Genomic DNA, 20,971 nt, shown 5'->3' with positions numbered 1-20,971 from the left:
AAACAAAAACAAAGGATATTCCTATTTAACTGAATATACTGGATTTAAGTATTTGCTTTTTGTTATGGGCATATTAAAAAACAAAAATCGTTTTAGTTTCTGATGGAATTTGAAACTTTGCCATTGTCTTCATTTTAAGCCATTCACATTAGAAGTAAAGTAATATAGTTTGGTATGAGTCAGGAGGAGCTGCATTAATACTAAGCATAACAAAGTCCTTGGTTAACCCATTGTGACTTAGTGAAGGTTAGATAGTTTTGGCGTTGGACATTGATAGAAATCAAAGATGCCAACTTAACAGAATCAATGCAACATTCTATCAAAAGCAAAAACTTTAATTAGCCAATATTATTTCATAACCAAGAAACATGTTTGAAATCTAGATTAGCTAATTTGCTTCTCTGATTAACCCTTTGTGTTTTATAGGCACTTTGGTTTTAGTGTCGGATGAAAATTATATTTTCGTGTCGGATGGAAATAAAATTCCATACATTTCATCAGTATAATTTTAATGAACACTTTATACCACACCTAGATATATATTTTAAAGTACTTTCTTCATCATTATACTTCATTAAGAAATGACAGTCATAACTCTTAAAGGGGCATTTCTGACTTTATATATACAATGTATATAAACATGACTCCTGCTAATAAGATTTTTATTGAGTAAAATTGGATATTAATTACATTTTCTTGCTTAGAATATTAATGTTTGTATATCGATTGTTCCTAGTATTCCAAATGTTTATAGTAGCTTAAACAGAATGTTTTAGTTTTTTTCATGTATAAAATTACTGAAGGCAAAATCTCGTTTGAGCTGCTAATTTGAATTTTTTGGTCTGGTGTTAACCATTTTTGACATAAGCCCTTTTGGTAACCAGTTGTCATGGTAATAATTAAATTTTCGTTCCATACACTTTACGGCAATCTGATTGGTTGGATTGTGCTTACTTTTGTGCGTTTATATCTTAATGAACCGAAAAGAAAAAAAAACATCCTGCCAATCCCACTCCATTCCTCCTAAGTACTTCTCTATAGCCGGATTATATAGCCAAGTGTATTTAGATGTTTTGTAGAAAACACATCAGAAAATATAAAAAATAATAAAATTATTATATAAATACGGCTTAATAGTATATATATTTTATACGGTAAATTAATGGTGGGGGGGGGGGGGGGGGGGAGAGCTTTAGTAAGCATAGGCTTTAATGAAAAATACCAATGCCTAATGACTCTCAGTTGCTAAACATGTAAGAATGGTCATGTTACAAACTCATAAAGCGTTGTTCTTGAAAGTATAAAAAGACCCCCAGAAAAACAATAAGAAACAAACAAATACAAAAATAAATAAACAAACAAACAAACAAGTATACAAACAAAACGATGCGCACACTATATTACGTGGCGTAGTGAATTGATATATATACAGTCACACTTCGATAATTCCACCTTCGATCTCTCGAAAATTTCGATCTCGCGACTTGAAACGACGGTCCCGGCCGAACTGTTATACAAACTAATAATAACGACCTTCGAAAACTCAAACTTCGAACACTCGATAACCTCGATCTCTCGACATAATTCTTTAGTCCCGCCATAAAGATTTAATTGTTTATGCACCTCAAAAACTCGACGCGTGTGGAGTGATCAAACTGTCGTTGCTGGTAGTATTTTAAAGACGACTGACTCGGGTGGTCTGGGATGTCGAGGATTGAGGTGACAATTACAGAATAATAGATCGCCGGCTACGCGGAACGCACTGATCCTGTGTTTGGGTGTCGGTGTTCGTATATGGCGTCATACATAATTCAGATACAGTCTGGTTAACTTCAAAGAGCACTTGTAATAATTGTTAGCGCTTTTTAAAAAAACATAAATGTTAGTTCCTGATTTGCATTAGTGTTTTTTTAATGATTTTTCTTATTTAAACTAATAAAAATTATTAAAATAATTTTGTGAACAAATCTACTGAGTGTTATTCGGCATTCAGTGTTTTTATTGGTTAGTTACGTTCCGCCATGTTTTGACATCTGCATGATACACCAACGTTCATGACATCATTTACTTACTTTTACAATATACGCAAAATAAGTGTATCACAGGAGTCAGAAGATGCCAACAAAAGGGGTGGGGTGACAGTTATATATTAATTCGCTTTTCAACTGGCGATGCATAGTTTTCAGAGTTTAGAAGTGCACGCATCTTACAATATTAAGCGAAAGCATCCAGCTAATATACATATACATACATACATACATACATACATACATACATACATACACACACACATACACATACACACACACACACACACACACACACACACACACACACATATATATATATATATATATATATATATATATATATAAACATAATTGCGGTCAGATTTTAACATTGTACATTGAAAATATTGAATTTAAATTTAAACAAACATTCTGAAAGTACTGCTACGGCAATGCATGTTCCCTGCTAGGATTAACACATTTTCGCATCTCCTAAATTCAATAGCCAAAACTATAAGTGAAAAATTAATAAATCGCCATGAAAGTCAAAGTTGATCTGTAACAGTTCAATATCTCAAGGCATTGTGAAAAAAAAACACCTGGCAAACTATATGTGAGCCAGACGGATGGACGGACAGACAAACAGACACAGACAGACATACACATACAGAAGGATGGAGATGAAAACTGTACATACCCTCCGGTTGGACTGGTAGGTGACTGAAAAAAGACACGTGCGTTAATCAATAAAACATTTATTTATTTATTTATTTATTTTATTTATTTATTTATTTTCAGAAGATACGGAGGAAGATACCTGTATCTATGAAATCAACGACAGTGGGTTGGATGTGGTGTCATGTGTTCCCGAGTACTCCATTATGTCTGTACCAACCGTCCGGCTTGCGTCATGTGCGGCACAGTCTTCGTGTCATTGCAGGAATTCTTCTAGGCAAGCGGTGACGATTCCAAAGATCAGCGTGAAACAGACAGGCCGTTATAAGAGAAAGCACATTAGTGTGAACGACGACAGGTGGTTGGCCATCGGACTGGGTTATTCGGGAGCTTTGATTCTGTGCGGAGTGGGCATAATTATCATGATTTCCGACGCCACTAATGTACTTATGGGTAAAAGTTGGGTGTATTACACAAAGATTAAACCTAAGAAGTAGAGCTCGGGATTGAATTATGATATGATAAATGTGCAATAATCTTGGAAAGAACCCCCCCCCACACACACACACACCCTCCCCCCCCGCAATTAAAAAAAACCCCACATTTCATTTCAACTTATTTTCGTGCTTATATCCAATTCAGGTTCAAGCATGATGTCCTGGGCACACACACCTCAGCTATCTGTGTCATCTGTCCAGGACAGTGGGTTAGTTGTTAGTTGGTTAATGATTAGTAAGAGAGAAGAGGGTGTAGTGGCCTCACACTTACCCATTGAGGCCTCAAGAACTCGATCTGGGTTGGAGCCGGTACCGAGCTGCGAACCCTGTACCTAGCAGCCTGTATTCCAATGGCCTAACCACTGCGCCACCGAGTCCCCACAAAAACTCAACCGACACATCCTCTATCACGAACAATAACTCCAAAATGACTCAATAAATGTACTACTAAACACAGTTGTGCCCCTTTAATCGTCATAAGTTTGAAACCTATTTTATTTATTAGTATTTATTTTTTATTGTGAATGACTAATGACCCCCAAAAAATGTTTTGTTTAACGACACCACTAGAGCACATTGATTTATTAATCATCGGCTACTGGATGTCAAACAATTGGTAATTTTTGGTGTGTAGTTTTAGAGAGGAAACCCGCTACATGTTTCCATTAGGTCAGGTCAGGTTAGGTCATAGGGTTTTACGTGCACATTCAGAACAAGCTGTTGTTTCTATTAGTACCAAGGGATCTTTGATATGCACCATCCCACAGACAGAATGACTAACAAAGTTAAGGAATGGAAATGTTTTGAAAAATTTAGAAATCTATTTTGCAAATGCATTAAAGTGTAGAGAAGAGAAGAGGTAATTGCATTACTTTAAACTGAAGCATGTTGTGTTTAGGTAGATACTTGATTTATATGGAGGATATTTCGTGTTTTCTGTCAAATATGATTTATATCTCATCGAGTGAAGTTTGCAATCATATCTCACGAGTCGCGCTTGCAAACGTCACGAGATGAGATATAAATCATATTTGAGAGAAAAAAACATGAACTTTTTTATTTATTATATAATTTTTGGCAATTTACCTTTATTTCTAAAATGCCAACAGCAAAATAGTTCCGGCTTTCTTACAGTGAAGATAACACTTTCTACAGTGACGATAACACATTTTAGAGTGAAATAGTGAAATTAAGGACTGAGTGACTGATAACACTTTTATTTCAATGTTATTTTAAGATATTTCACTAAATGTTATATAAAATAAAATGAGATATTACATGTATATAGTAACATTATTTTTAGTTCTATGTAATAAAATGTTTTAGGTGTCCAATACGTCTATTTAGGCTAGGCGACAATATATTTTATGTTTGTTTTGTATAATTTTATGTATATTGTCATTTGACACTTTAATAAACAATTAAATCACCATGTATAATTATACGCTACTGTACTAGAAAATACTGTCGCCCGCACCAGAGGTCAGTGGTTCAAATAATGGTTAAGCTGACCACGGGCTTTTATAAATATTTATTTTTGCATATTTTTGGAAATGTAATAAGTAGTAATAAATGTTTTGTGTTTTATTTTGTTGCCCAAAACAGCTGGCTAAACGTTCGAACAACCAGTTCCGAAATGTCAATATATGTGTTCTTGTATATATGGGTTTACGGTCTTGCATACAATAAAGAATTGAACTGAACTGAACAAAGCTAGAATCCAACAGACATATTTAATGCTGTACATTTGTATAAAACCTTTCAGTGTTTACAGTCAAGACTATGGAGTATAATGATTTTATGCACTGGACTGAAAAATAATGATTTTGTACGTCATTGTGTATTGAATATAGATTCACATTTAAAGTTGCATTTTCGGCTAACATTATTTACGAAAGGAAAGTAAAGGAAATGGTTTATTTAACGACGCACTCAACACATTTTATTTTACGGTTATATGGCGTCGGGCATATGGTTAAGGACCACACAGATATTGAGAGGAAACCCGCTGTCGCCACTTCATGGGCTACTCTTTTCGATTAGCAGCAAGGGATCTTTTATATGCACCATCCCATAGACAGGATAGCACATACCACGGCCTCTGTTGTACCAGTCGTGGTGCACTGGCTGGAGCGAAAGATAGCCCAATGGGCCCACTGACGGGGATCGATCCCAAACCGACCGCGCATCAAGCGAGCGCTTTACCATTGGGCTACGTCTCGCCGCCCCCCCCCCCCCCCCCCCCCCCATTTTTTACGAATGCAAAATACAAACATAGCCCTAAATATGTTAATAGTGCATGATACTGTTTTATTAACTACATTTAATGTGTTTTATTAAGATACTATTTTTAATGTCTAGATTGTATGTAACTGTAAGTTGGTTAGTAATGTATTTTATTTCGTGTTAAATGACTTAAATATGTTTTATTGGAATATTTATATGTATCTGTGTCGATTGTGTTGTATACTAGTAGTCTCTCGTAAATAACTCCATATGGAGTGGCTCAGTGTTATTTTAGATGCTATGGTATTTACTGCTGTTGTATTTTAAAATGAGATGCCTTTAATAAACGATTCGTCTGTCTGTGTGTCTGTGTGTCTGTCAGTTCTAAGTGAGGCTACTCCCAGTATAATGATCAAACAACGAGATCCCTTCATGCATCTAGAACTGAATACTAAACATTTTTGTAGTGGGACAGACTGATTTTTCTCCGAATTAAACGAAAATATTAGTATTACTGCCAAACAGCTATACAGGGTTGCAATCGAATTACTACGCATTTTTACTTGGATTACAACTAATATTGTGATAGAATGATGGAAATACATGGTGAAAAGGTTTCACGCCAGCTCATTTTGTATAAAAAATATCTGATTTGAAATTGAGGATTTGTTCCCTGGGAGGAGTGGGGAGGGGAGGGACTATTTATTGAAAGTTGCTTCCTGGTTTTTGTTACCCATCGAGTAAATAACGGTGATATTTCAACTGTTTGTTGATGTCGTTGTTATTGTTGTCATCGTTGTTGGTGTTTTAAACAGAAGGTCTAATCTCGTCTGCTAATGTAGAAAATTTAATGTTGTATTTCAGTTTTCAACAATATGTAGCAGACGTCGCCGTTTGAGGGAAGCTATCACTCTCGTTCGTCATCACTCCCCTGAGTAATTTTCAAGGCGAGTAATATTCAGCTCACCTTGAATATGGTAATACTAGTATCTTAAATGGCTCCCCATAATCTAAATTAGGGGAGTAATTAATCACTCCCTTCAAAATATTTTCATGGCGAGGTCTGATGAAGGCTAATATTTATACAATCGTCTTTGTTACAAAACTGTGGTGAGATACCTAAGTAACAAATGCCCAGTTGTAAAGCGCTCGCCTAGACCACGATTGGTCTGGTCTAGGATCAATCCCTGACGGTGGACCCATGGGTTAATTCTCGTTCCATCGAGTGTCCCACAGTTGATGTAACAATGACCGTGGTGTATACAATCATGTCTGTGGGATGGTGCATATAAAAGATCCCTTGATGCTAATCGAAAATAGTAGCCCATGTGGTGGAGGCAGTGTTTCTTCTCTCTAATTATTTGCGTGGTCCTTAACCATATGGCTAACGCTACTGAGTGCGTCGTGAATGAAATTAAATACTTCTTTCTTTCATTCCTAAGCAACAAATAAAGTTGGGTGACCATGACGATACTTGTTTACCTATTTACATAGTCGGACGTTCTATATTAAAGGGACATTCCTGAGTTTGCTGCATTGTAAGATGTTTCCGACTAATAAAATATTTATACGATTAAACTTACATATTAAATTTATTTTCTTGTTTAGAATATCAGTGTCGGTATATACAATGTGATTCTGGTCGTCTTAATATGTGTAAGAAGCCCAAACTGGATTTTGTCTTCAAATAAGTTCGTACGTACGAAAAAAATATATTTTAGGAAATAAAATGAAATTTAACCTATTACAAATATTAGAACGATCAGAAACACGTTTAATATACAGCCACTAATATTTTATGCATAAACATATATTTTATATGTAATTACAATGGTTAACAAATCTCTGTTGGTCGATAACACCTTAAAAATTGCAGCAAACTCAGGAATGTCCCTTTAAGTCACCACACCACTAAATGTCCGGTTTAGGAAATACTTCTAAAACAAAATCCTACAAAATTTTGATATGCCTTTTGACATCTCTCTTTGATGATTACAAGTAGGTTGAACTATGTAGTATTTAAATAACCCATTGGTTTGAAGTTACTTGTTATATGTAGTACTAAATAATAACAACTTTACAAGTGGTATACTACCTCTTGTATAACAGCAGTACGAGACGGTGCTCTGGCACGAGGGCTGCTAACTAAACGAACATCGTGGTCGACCTATGTTGATTTTTTACACGGTACTTGTCAGTTGAGAGCACTCCCTAATATTAGTAGTCACATGATCCTCTCGATAGTGACCGGTCTCCGTGGCGTCGTGGTTAAGCCATCGATCAACTGGGTACTGGGTTCGGATCCCAGTCGAGGCATGGGATTTGTAATCCAGATACCGACTCAAAACCCTGAGTGAGTGCTCCGCAAGGCTCAATGGGTAGGTGTAAACAACTTGCACCGACCAGTGATTCATAACTGGTTCAACAAAGGTGTAAACCACTTGTACCGACCAGTGATCCATAACTGGTTCAACAAAGGCCATGGTTTGTGCTATCCTGCCTGTGGGAAGCGCAAATAAAAGATCCCTTGCTGCCTGTCGTAAAAAGAGTAGCCTATGTGGCGACAGCGGGTTTCCTCTGAAAACAGTGTCAGAATGACCATATGTTTGACGTCCAATAGCCGATGATAAGATAAAAAAATCAATGTGTTCTAGTGGCGTCGTTAAATAAAATAAACAAACAAACAAACTCTAGATATTGTTGTATTTTTCACAAAATATATTCTGACATAGAAATTTTTATTGAACCGTATGGAGTAATTATTGGTATTGTGGAACCTCAACTCTCAACATCAGTTTGACCTATAGGGCACAATTTAATGTTTCTCAATGTTTACTGTCCTACCTGGAATGGCCATGATCCACCCTTGAATTTCTACTGAAAGAATCAGGGAAAACTTAAGAACAGGCGCCAGTTGTTCAAACAGCGTTAGTCAGCTTACCCAGTGGTTAACCGAAACTTTCAAAAACAATGACTGAATCAATAAAATAAGGCCGGTAATTGAAAACATAATGTTGAGACTTGATTTAAAACAGCCAAAGGTATTCATACACAATCAAATCTAAAGTTTATTTGATATTTATTTGTGTAAAAAATTAAATTAAAAGGAAAATATTGGACTAAAGACTCATATAGAGTGGATGAGGCGCTTTGCATGCGGTCCGACTGTTGCGTATGATGTGTCTGCGAATTGCGTTTTGGGCATACACACCAAATAAGAATGTTTCATTGCGGCTGGACCCATGCGTTTTGCAAATGCACGCATTGCATCCAGTCCAGACGCTCTTATTGAAACTAATGTATGTCGATTTTTTGTTTTAGCTGGACCGCACGCAAGCGCCGCATTCAGTGAGTCTATATGAGCCTTAACTAAAGGTTCATTTAATTATGTCGCGAACAACTGGGCCCTTGAACATCAATTTAAACAAAGCTGCCAGGCATGCCATAACATCAAAGTCAGAGTATATGGTCATTCCGTGAATGGATTTCAATTTCCGTATGCCTATCCAGTCAGACAAGATATTAGTATAAATTGCTTGTCCTACATTAAAATAAAATTAAAATCCCGGACAAGCGGACAAGTGTAAAGCTAGAGCCCTGTATAACCCTTTACTTAGTTTATTTAGTTACGGTTCTGGATGACCTCCAAGGGCAATACTCATTACGGGTGCCTCCAGTGGGGCAGGGTGTGCTAATTTTTCGCGAACACCTGTTATCATCACTGTTTTTGACAGTGTTACATGAGTGCCTGTCATCACAGCTGTATTTATTCCAATAAACTCTGTTCTATACTAGTTTTGAGTTAATAAACTAGTCTGTGAGTGGCAGTCCTCTTTTCAAGATGTATTGTCAGTAAATCATATTCCTGGGAGTGACTGTCCTCATATAGACGAGGCACTAGATAGAAATTCGTGGAATCAACCACTATTGTGCCAAATGCCCATTCAACTCTACATTGAGCAGAGATGCGGTCTTGATCGCAGATAACGGTTTTATCGTTCAAATTAATGGGTTCACGCAATAATGCTACACTTATTATTGTTTATTACCAACTAGCAGCACTGGGGTATAATACTCTGATCTTCAAAGGCCGTGGCATGTGCTATCCCGTCTGTGAGATTGTGAATATAAAAGATCCCTTGCAACTAATGAAAAAATGTAGTGGATTTCCGCTCTAAGAATATAATGTCAAAATTACCAAATAATTGATATCCCATAGCCGATAATTAATAAAAATTAAAAAGTGTGCTCTAGTGGTGTCGTTAAACAAAACAAACTTTTGTTTTCACAGCATAGAAAATGTTTTTACACTGGTCTTCCTACAGACAGAACAGCTCATTGCATCTTTTTTTCTTTAACTTATTTCCGTGCTTATATCCAATTAAGGTTCAAACACGATGTCCTGGGCACACACCTCAGCTATCTGGGCTGTCTGTTAGTGAGTGAGAAGAGGGTGTAGTGGTCTTACACCTACCCATGGAGTCGTTAAAACTGGCACTGGGTGGGAACCGGTACCGGGAGGCGAACCCTGTACCTACCAGACTTATGTCTGATGGCTTAACCACGATACCACTGAGGCCGGTTCATTACATCAGGACACAGGACTGCGTTCAGCCAGACCGAGCGGAAAAAACGTCCGCTATACTGGTTTATGCGCTTCACAGTGAACCAAATGGTCACGTTGGGAAACAATCAAATAGTTCGCGAACGTTTTTTTATTGGTTTTTTTTTTTTTTTTTTTTTTTTTTTTTTTTTTTTTTCAGTTTGCGAACGTTAGCGAAACGTTTGTTAGCTGAACCTGGGGCTGGTACTCGTGAAGCGTTGGCCGGAACGAAAAAAATAAAGAACACCAAAAAAAAGCTACGGGTCCCTCGAGAGGGATCAATCCTTTGATATTGTTATTTACCATCCATCTCTGTATGACAATTCTGTGAATACCTGAAATGCCCGAGTTACATATGATTACTTAAATATGAGCTGAATATTATATCAAGCTGCAGACTCGCAAATGTCACGATCAAGTTACCGGTTCAGGTGATTTAATTGCAATCGATGTATTCTCGCCTTTTCATACTAAAGAACGCACGCCCTTGTTATTTTCGTCATAGTAATGATTGATCGTATGAAATCGCATCCTGTAACCGCACAAGATGCGATCAATCGCTTTTCCTTTTCGTTTTTTTTCCTTCTCTTACTTATAACAAATCACAATCATCATATCCCGGGAACCTTAGTGTCAAATTTGATTTACTAGTCTGAAGACTGTGGCAGAATAATTGTTTATCGACTTTTAAGTTCCATGTTATTAGGAGCTATTAACTATTAAGCGATGCTGTGTCAAAAGATTAAGGGGGATAATCCACTGAAGCAACGTGGGGTATTCTTATCAGTGATTAGCAGCAAGTGGTTTTTTAATAATGTTATAATCTTTATAGCGTCACAATCTCTGTCGCAGAGAGAATCGCATATACAACGGCTTTCGGTATCCCAAGTTTGCTTGGATTCATTAAGGTTGAATACCAGTAATCATCTGAGATATAAATTATGTATACACTGTATCGTCGGGTGTATTATTATCCATAGCATGAGTGACAAAGGTTTGTCAATACATTATTTTTCCCTAACAGACCGTAGCAAGGAAAAAACCCCACTAAGTTTCATTTTATTTAAGCATACTGCTGTATGGAAGCGCTGTGACTGTCATAAATATATTGTGATTAAAATAAAAGGGGAACAAATTGAAACCCATATTATTATTTGAGCTAACTTTTAACAACCACACACACACACGCACGCACACACACACACACACACACACACACACACACACACTCACACACACATACAACAAAAAACGCGCGCACACACACACACACACACACACACACTCGCACGCACACGCACATACAGACATACATGAATGTCCATAGCAATTGTAACAGTTCTTATGAATTAAATAGCGGGGAAGGATTTAGCTCAGTCGGTTGAGTGCTCGCTTGAGGTGTTTGCGTCGCAGGATCGAACCACCTCGGTGGATGCATTCAGCTGATTGTTTTATCTCGTTCCAACCAGTGCACTACAACTGGACAAAGGCCGTGGTATGTGTTTTCCTGTCTGTGGGAAAGTGCATATAAAAGATCAATTTCTGCATTAGAAAAAATGTAGCGGGTTTCCTCTGATGACTACGAGTCAGAATTACCAAATTTTTGACATCCAAGAACCGATGATTAATTAATCGATGTGCTCCAGTGGTGTCGTTAAACAAAACAAACTTTTAACTTTTAATTAAATAGCCATAATTGTCCGAAAATAAAAAAATATAATTGCTTTGAACGATATATTTGACGATATTCGAAACTGCCTCTTTCAAATATTAAATAGCCATAATTGTTCGAAAACAACAAACATTTTTGCTTTGCACAATATATTAAACAATATTCGAAACTGGCTGTTCCGTGTATTTAATTGTTTTTATATGGGAATAACAAAATATGTGGTAGCTTTAAACATTTGGCTGAGAATGCGCTTATAAAATATGTAATTGGCTCTCTTAGAAAATAACAAACATTTGAACTTTCAAAACATTTAAGTAGTTTTGACATGTCTGAGTACTGGTAATTCACTGATGATATTGAAAAAAACAAAACAAGAATACTTGTACAAAAAAAAAAAATCATATATATATATATATATATATATATATATATACTTACGATTATGACTAAGGCAATACTTTCCATTGGTATATATATATATATTATATATATATATATATATATATATATATATATATATATATATATATATATATATATATATATATATATATGTATATGTATATACATATATATATATACATGTATATACATATATATATATATATATATATATATATATATATATATATATATATATGTATATACATGTATATCTGACTGTTTAATGATAATTGTTTAATGGTAGAAATGTAGACGAATATGCTAGACACGAAGTATTGTTTAAAGGGACATACCGTAGTTTTTAAACACTAAGGCATATTTTTTAAAACTATTATAACTGTTTTTGATAACTGAAATCATACTTTACTTAGATTTTATGGTTTAGATTATCAGTTTCCTTACATTCGAAGTGTGTTTGGTCATCCTGGTATTTTTAATATCACAAAATTCATTTCTCATATTTTTAGAAATGCATGTGCTTCTGAGAACTAACAGTTATGGAGTCTACTTTTAGTTTATTTTTGAGAGGGTATTTCATCATTTCAAAGTCGCAGACTCGTGTTTCACTCAATTGTAACTTTATCCAAATGTGTTTCAGTTTTGTAGATAAACTAAACTTAGTGTTAATTTTCATGGATTGAAACTAGGGTCTGTCCCTTTAATGGCAGAAATGTAAACGAATGAGACAAACACGAAGTATTGTTTAATGGCAGAAATGTAAACGAATGAGACAAACACGAAGTATTGTTTAATGGTAGAAATGTAAACGAATGGGCCAAACACGAAGTATTGTTTAATGGTAGAAATGTAAACGAATGAGACAAACACGGATTATTGTTTAATGGTAGAAAACAAAAATACACAAAATACACAAAAAACAACAACATCAACAACACCAACACCAACACAGGCCCGTACAACGAAAATATATTCTCTGTTTTGTCCTACTCTATTTAATAAAGATACATATGTTGCTTCTGCCCACCCACCCTCTTCACTAGGGACTGGCTCCCTCACTAGAGATCCCCCCCCCCCCCCCCGCAGATATAGGTCATACTGGCCTGCAGCAAGACAATACCTTCATGAATAACATAATTGTAAAAATACACAAAACAACAACACAATTTGGTCGTTAAAATGTATACCATACAGTAGTGCATTGAGGGTTGAGGGTTTGGACATCCCATCATAGTCTTAATCAGTTACTAGTACAAACTAATTATAATTATAATCATAACTATAACTATAATTATAATATAAACTTACAATAAATAATAATAATAATAATAATATAAACTAACAATAAATAATAATAACAACAACAACAATAACAATAACAATAATAATAATAATAATAATATATTTATTAATATATATTTTAAAATATGAAAGTGATGAATGTATTTTTGTTAAATACGGTACAAATGACACAAAACAAATAACACGTTATTTAAAAGAAAAATTGTTCTGAATGTGTGAAAGGTGTGTATGTAAATAGCAAAGCAATATATTCTTAAGCATACAAAAGAATATATATATATATATATACTGAAGTTGCTGGCGCGGATTACAATAGGGGAAGCGCAAGCACCTTATAGCACTTGCACTCAATAAAAATTAATGCTTCCCTCAAAAGAGAGATCTTTTGTCTGAGAAAATCGACGATAATATGTATTAATCTACTCACCAGTAACACACAAAAGCAATATAATTTTTTTTTATAATAGAAGTCGTAACATAGCGTACGAATCAGTTATCAACTTATTCAATATCGTATCTCTGCATAAGACTGATTTCAAAAGGAAGTTGTGAAACAGTCTCGACAGTTATTTACAGTATTTATTTACTGAGAATGGATAATAGCATTTGCACAAATAATAATTGTCGAATATTTCTACCTATCAGAACTGCAGCTGGTTTTACTTCGTAAATATTTCACGGAAAATTTTGAAATTTGACACAGAACTCTCTGCTTTGATAATGGAACCTGGTCTTGACTTTCATAAAATATATTATATGTTTCGAACTCCATCTGTTATTACATCCATATGCAAAAGAAGGTCTGAATAAGAGAGAGAGAGAGAGAGAGAGAGAGAGAGAGAGAGAGAGAGAGAGAGAGAGAGAGAGAGAGAGAGAGAGAGACAGACAGACAGACAGACAGACAGACAGAGACACACAGAGAGAGAGAGAGAGAGATAGAGAAAAAACGAGAGACAGACAGAGAGAGAAAGAGTAAGAGAGAGATAGAGAGAGAGAGAGAGAGAGAGAGAGAGAGAGAGAGAGAGAGAGAGAGAGAGAGGGAGACAGTGTGTTGGGGGTGTGGGGGGGGGGGGGGATGTAAGGGATGAGTGAGAGAGGAGGCCAAGGAATAGGCAGGGATTTTTTTTAAAGGGCAAGTAACTTTAATATAATATTTTTAAGTTGCTACCTATCAAGCTCGAATCAGAATCTGAATGGCTGTGTACTGGGTATAGTATCTAACGACAACTACACATAGGGTGCCAACGTACTGGCTTTTGAACGAAAGTAGAATGCGTTTAACATTCATCACAACTGACGTTGGCGACCCTATTAAATAGACTGTCATGAATTTGCTGCCATATTCAGTTGTGTGCTCGTCGTCCTAATCTTTGTAAGTAGCCCAAACTGGATTTGGTCTTTAAATAATTTCGTAAATACGAAAAACAATATACGTCAGGAAATAAAGTTAAGTTTGACTTAGTACAAACTCTGGGACGACCAGAAATATACAGTCACTGATATTGAATACATTCTATTAAAATGTTTTTTTGTGTTTTTATGTAAATAATTTCAGTTTGGTTTGACGGAAGAAGAAAAGTAAAAGTGCTTTGAAAATAACAAAGAAATACAATTTGTGTATGCAATTTATAAATCAATCGGCTCAGAAATAAATAACTTCCAGTAAAGTGCATAGTATGAAAACATGCGATCCCTGTGAGACGAACTATAGTATGCAATTGTTAGTCGCCGGCATCTTAAAGGGAGAGTCCTGACTTTACTGTATGGTAAGATGTTTCCAACTAATAAAATATTTCTACGATTAAACTTACAGATTAAATATATTTTCTTGTTTAGAATATCAGTGTCTGTATATTCAATGTGTTTCTGGTCGTCTTAATATTTGTAAGAAGCCCAAACTGGATTTTGTCTTCAAATAATTTCGTACGTACGAAAAAAACCCAAACATTTTAGGAAATAAAATGAAATCTAACCTAGTACAAATATTAGAACGATCAGAAAAACGTTTAATATACAGCCACTAATAATGTATGCAGAAAAATATATTTTATATGTAATTACAATCGTTAAAAAGTCTCTGTTAGTCGACAACATCTTAAAAATTGCAGCAAACTCAGTGGTAAAAAAAACTCAGGATCTTGACCCCTTTAATGATTTGTTTGTTTGAACGTTAAGATGGTCTATTTCAAGATGGCGAATCATTATTTTTAGAATTCCTCATAGAAACAGCAAACTATTTGCACATATATTTGTTTCAATAAACTATTGAATTAGAAACGTTACTCTGGATCTCTCATTGTTTCCTGCGTGGTGTACGTAGAAGTATGAAAAGGTTATTATGAATAAATACTTTATTTGTGATCAGGTTTTAAAGCGATTGCCCTGGATTTGCTGTCATTGTTAATACGTTTCTCACTAAACAGATTATTCAGTTTAACGACTGAAATTACAATGTTAAAGATATTTTCCTATTTAGAATATCAGATAAAGTTAAAAAAAAGTAAAGTTTGTTTTATTTAACGACGCCACTAGAGCACATTGATTTTTTATCTTATCATCTTATCAAGAAAGTGAACACGTTAGATACAACTAGTTGTAAGATAAATGGTATCTAACGGCCACTCATGTAGTATTCTCTATTTACCAGAATTATGTATTGCATAGGGCAAACAACATTTGTGATAATTATTTGACCTTATTTAATGGACAACTATATCACAGATGCTAAGCAATCAGTTCGATTAGGATAGAGGATATGGAATTTCAAAATGTTTCGAAAAAGTGATTAATTAATTTTTTTACTGAGCGTGAAATTTAAAGGGACAAACCCTAGATTTTAAACACTATAGGCATATTTTTCACTATTACAGCCGTTTAAGATCACTGAAATATACTTACATTTTATTGTTTAAATTATCCATTTCCGTACAACCGAAGTTTTTCTGGTTATCCTGTTGTTTCTAATACCACAAAATGCATTTAATTGTGTGTTTTTTAAACGCACGTGCGTCTAAGAAGTAACAGTTATGGAGTCGAGTTTTAGTCTATTTTTAACGGTATTTCACCGTTTCAACTTCAAACTCTTGTTTCACCCTGGTGTAACTTAACAAAACTTAGTGTCAATTTTTACGGGTTGAAACTAAGGTCTGCGCCTTTACACCAAATTAAAATGGCTGCCAAACAGTTCCCAGTCAGTACATTACCCAGGGCCGTACCCTCTGAGGGGGGTGGGTGGGGGTTCAGGAGGGCGGGGGGGGGGGGGCAATATAGCATATACATCTCAGGGTTTAATTTGTATAGTGTTTCATTTGTTTATAAAAAGCAGTGACCCCCCCCCCCCCCCAAGGATTTTGATCAGGGTAAGGCCCTGTTACCTACATATTTAGTACTTCCATATTGATCTAAACACATTTTATTTGGTTTCGTGTTCTGTAGAATATGTCAGTAAAAGACGTTTTACCACACTTTCTATTTTCGTTTGCGTGAAACCAAACCAAAACAAATATTGGCTTAAAACAACCCACACGCTTCGTGGATGCCGGCAGATTGACTTCACTGCATTCATGGATTGACTTCATTGCGCGTTACACCACGACTGGTATACCAAAGGCCGTGGTATGTGCTATCCTGTCTGTAGGATAGTACATATAAAAGATCCCTTGCTACTAATGGAAAAAAATATATAGCGAGTTTCCTCTCTAAGACTATATGTTAAAATTACCAAATGTTTGACATCCAATAGCCGATGATTAATAATTCAATGTGCTCTAGAGGTGTCGTTAAACAAAAACAAACTTAACTCATTGCGAATTAGGACTGCTTCCCAGTTATCACTGGAGGTTTCATGTTACCAAACAGCATAGCGACGTTCAAAACATCGGACACGAAGAAAAACAGAAACGCGACAACGAGACATATTATTCCGCTGTAACCAATTCCTTGGGCTGACGGTCGGGGGTCTTCAGCGCTCGTGCGTTTCCGTCGATACTGTGACGTGGTCGTCGCGTCCAGGTAAAGTTTCTTGTAAATGGCGGCGATCTCCGCCTCGATGCCCGAGCTGTTTGACGACGAACACCCACAGATGCAGTCGTCCTCCATAGTGACGCCGTTCAGGTACAAGGAGAATGTCGTAGACGTTGGCTCTGTTGTGTAGTTGATGATGGCCTGGGATGGAGACGGTAGGGCCACTGTAAAGTAAATGTTATAATATTTTACAGAATTATCTTTCTGTTAATCCATTTATACGTTCGTCCGTTTGTCCATCTGTCCGTTAATCCATCCGTCAGTCCGCCCATCCATTCATATATCCATCCAATCATCCATCCCTCCATCCCCCATCCATCACTCAATTCATATCTATCATATGTAAAAAAAAAAGAGGGGAGGTGGAGAAAAAGAGAAGTGGGAGAAAGCGGAGAGAGAGACCGGGATAGACAGACAGAGAGAGAGAGAGAGAGAGAGAGAGAGAGAGAGAGTAAGAAAAAAGATGCTGAGAGAGAGAGAGAGACAGAGAGAGACAGAGAGAGAGACACACACACACAGAGACAGACAGAAACAGAGAGACAGACAGAGACACACAGAGACACACAGAGAGAGAGACAGAAACAGAGAAACAGACAGACACAGAGAGGGGCGGGGGAGAGAGAGAGAGAGAGAGAGAGAGAGAGAGAGAGAGAGAGAGAGAGAGAGAGAGAGCGAGAGAGAGAGAGGGGGAGAAAGAAAAATATGCTGAGAGAGAGAGAGAGAGAGAGAGAGAGAGAGAGAGAGAGGGAGAGAGATAGGGAGGGAGAGAAAGAGACGAAGAAAGAGATACTGAGGAGAGAGAGAGAGAGAGAGAGAGAGAGAGAGAGAGAGAGAGAGAGAGAGAGAGAGAGAGAGTGGTAGGGAAGGGAGTATAACAAAAATGTTTTTCATAATACCTATATAAAAGGTCATGAAGAACATAAGCATTGCAGTCACAGCCATTGTGGTATTTCCTTACGGTAGATCGCCAATACTGACCCTTTTACCGTTTCCTTTTAATAAACCAACGTCCTTCTTCCGCGATTCCTAGCTTGAGTTTAACGACTAATATTCTAACTAGAATCCAGCGCCCTTATCCTATTTCGAATATTTTCTAGATTTTAAATTCCTCATAAAACATAATATTCTTAGACTTCAACGTTCCGATGTTCAAAGATCTTCCTTTTGTGACATTCATCCAGTATCCTGCCTTGAATTCTTTCAGAAAATCAAAAGTATTTTTGTCAAAGAATCTTCTCCAGAATTCAAAACTCTGTAATCTTTTCTTGAATCCTTTCTTGAATGCTTTCTAGATTTCAAAGTCAACCTAAAATCAGTCATAAAATCTATATCATTCAACGTTGATATGTTCTACAATTTTGAATAGGTTTGAACGCTCTAAAATGTGTTTTGAATGGGAATATTCTTGTGTTCTAGAATGGCTTCCGTGTGGCAACACCTCAGTAATAAAAACATACTCATGCAAACATTCTTGAAAATAACGACAAGATTCCTCTTTTTGTCCGTTTCACTGTTTCGTTCTGCTTAAAATGCCATTCACATTCACAAAATAAAACACATCACTATGTCCATATCATAATTATATATACTTGACATCACTGAACAATTTCCACACATACTGACTTCTTGCGATCTGTCCACCTCAAGTGTGCGAGTTTGGTTTTGAAGTTTACACCCTTAAAATATGTTGTTTGGCATCACTATTTACCCATCCAAGACACATGCACGGCCATTTCCGCAGTCGATGCTCAGTCGAATGTTGTGGTTTTAGCTGTTATCGCGACGAATCTATACTTCTTCGCACACAAACTGATAAAATCTTGGCAAATACTAACGGAACAGAACAAACGTATACGCTTTTATGTTTTGGGTGTCGCCTTGAAATGTTCGTCTACTTTATTTCACAGACAAAGGCTTTATCCTTCTGGTTTCGTATTAATCAATATCGACAACACGTTTCTAACAGACTGTCCCGTAAATTTATTGGCGCAAAACTGATTATTTTTTTTATGGCGTTAGATGCATAGTCCCATCGATTTGTACCCTTTTGTCGCCGTCGACGCATTCACATATACATACATAATATGATATAGATATATATTATAAAATATTAAATAAGAATACAGCTTTTGTTTATGTCAGTCACAGCAGGGCCGTGCCCTCCGAGGGCAGGGAGGGGGCAGTTGCCCTCTGAGAATCTCATTTTTTTTACTTCAGAAAATAGCATACATATCTCCGGGTTTAATGTGTATAATGTTTCATTTGTTTATAAAAAGTGGTGCCCCCTGGGATTTTGATCAGGGTACGGCCCTGCACCGGGGGAAATGTCACCTGTGTTAATAAATTAAAAAAAAACTTTTTGTTTGTGGTGAAATATATTGGAACTCTTCTGGAAATTACCATATGGGGTTGGGTGATAGTTAGATTTTTGTATAATATTTGTTTCACTAGTAGTTATCAGTGTAATTGTCATTTATAAACAAATATTTCTTACACACCCGTTGGTGAGAACATCATTCGTTATTTTTGGTAACACACACTTACTAACGCACGTACGTTTGTTAACAATTTCAGGACATACGACTGGCTGCTCCTAGGCGACGACCAGGTCACGAAATCCATACATCCAATAAAAAACCAGCACGTTCGAAATCGATTAACCTGTGACGTATAGTTAACCTGTCTGTGCCGCTTAAGTTAGCTACAAGCGAAAGGGCTGTAAATAACTTTTAGTCGAAAAAGATGTTAAAATTTGCTTAAAACCTGATTTTTGAGGATATGTAAGAAATAGACTAATACATAAGTGGCCCTTAGATAACATTTATCTTACAACTCGTTGTTTAAAAACGTATCCAACTCGCTTTCGGTCATTAAAAAAACTCCTTGTGAGATAAATGGTATCTAACGGCCACTCACGTATTATTCTCTATAAAAAAAAAATCGTTGCGAGATAAATGGTATCTAACGGCCACTCACGTATTATTCTCTATATAAAGAAAGTAGCCCTATTTGCCTTGCTTATTATGGCCGCAGAGCAGGACGGGGGTGGGAGCCATCCCACTAAAAATCACACACCTTTCCCGGGTACTTTGTTCAGAAGGCTAAAAATGTCGTATTTTAATACCTAAAATTCAAATTTTCTCTCCCCCCCCCCCCCCCCCCCCCCCACACACACATACCAACAGGATCGGTATCTCTAATATATGTATTTTCATCCCCAAGACCATCGAACTGACAGTAGCCCAACCCCCACCCCTAACAAATAAACTCCGCGGGTCCTTGCGGCATTAATTATTGTTTACTGAAACTATTATATCTGAAAGCTTCAGTTAAGGCATTAAGCCAGTCTAGATTCAACGAATTGTTTTAAAATGTATCTAAAGAGTTGGATACGTTTTTAAACAACGAGTTGTAAGATAAATGATATCTAACGGATACGAATGTATTTCATACATATCCTCAAAATCCAGGTTTTAAGCAAAGTTTATAATTTTTCGACTAAACGATATTCACAACCCTTTGCACTTGTAGCTGACACTACGCGCCACAGACCCATGATTGA

General features: G+C 36.3%; 1 protein-coding gene across 1 annotated transcript; it reads right to left on the bottom strand.

Annotated features, from left to right (window-relative positions):
* Positions 1-16,342: 16,342 nt before the first annotated feature.
* Positions 16,343-19,317, bottom strand: LOC121384467. Its single transcript, XM_041514872.1, has 2 exons — positions 18,306-19,317; positions 16,343-17,573 (listed from the first exon to the last, which is right to left on the bottom strand). Exons 1-2 carry the CDS (start codon positions 18,349-18,351, stop codon positions 17,197-17,199), a joined length of 423 nt encoding a protein of 140 aa, XP_041370806.1. The 5' UTR covers positions 18,352-19,317; the 3' UTR covers positions 16,343-17,196.
* Between the last annotated feature and the right edge of the window lie 1,654 nt (positions 19,318-20,971).

This window comes from Gigantopelta aegis, chromosome 10, assembly GCF_016097555.1.
Source record: "Gigantopelta aegis isolate Gae_Host chromosome 10, Gae_host_genome, whole genome shotgun sequence".
Taxonomy (NCBI): domain Eukaryota; kingdom Metazoa; phylum Mollusca; class Gastropoda; order Neomphalida; family Peltospiridae; genus Gigantopelta; species Gigantopelta aegis.
Note: the sequence above shows the minus strand (reverse complement) of the source record. Positions and strands in the feature narration are given on the sequence as shown.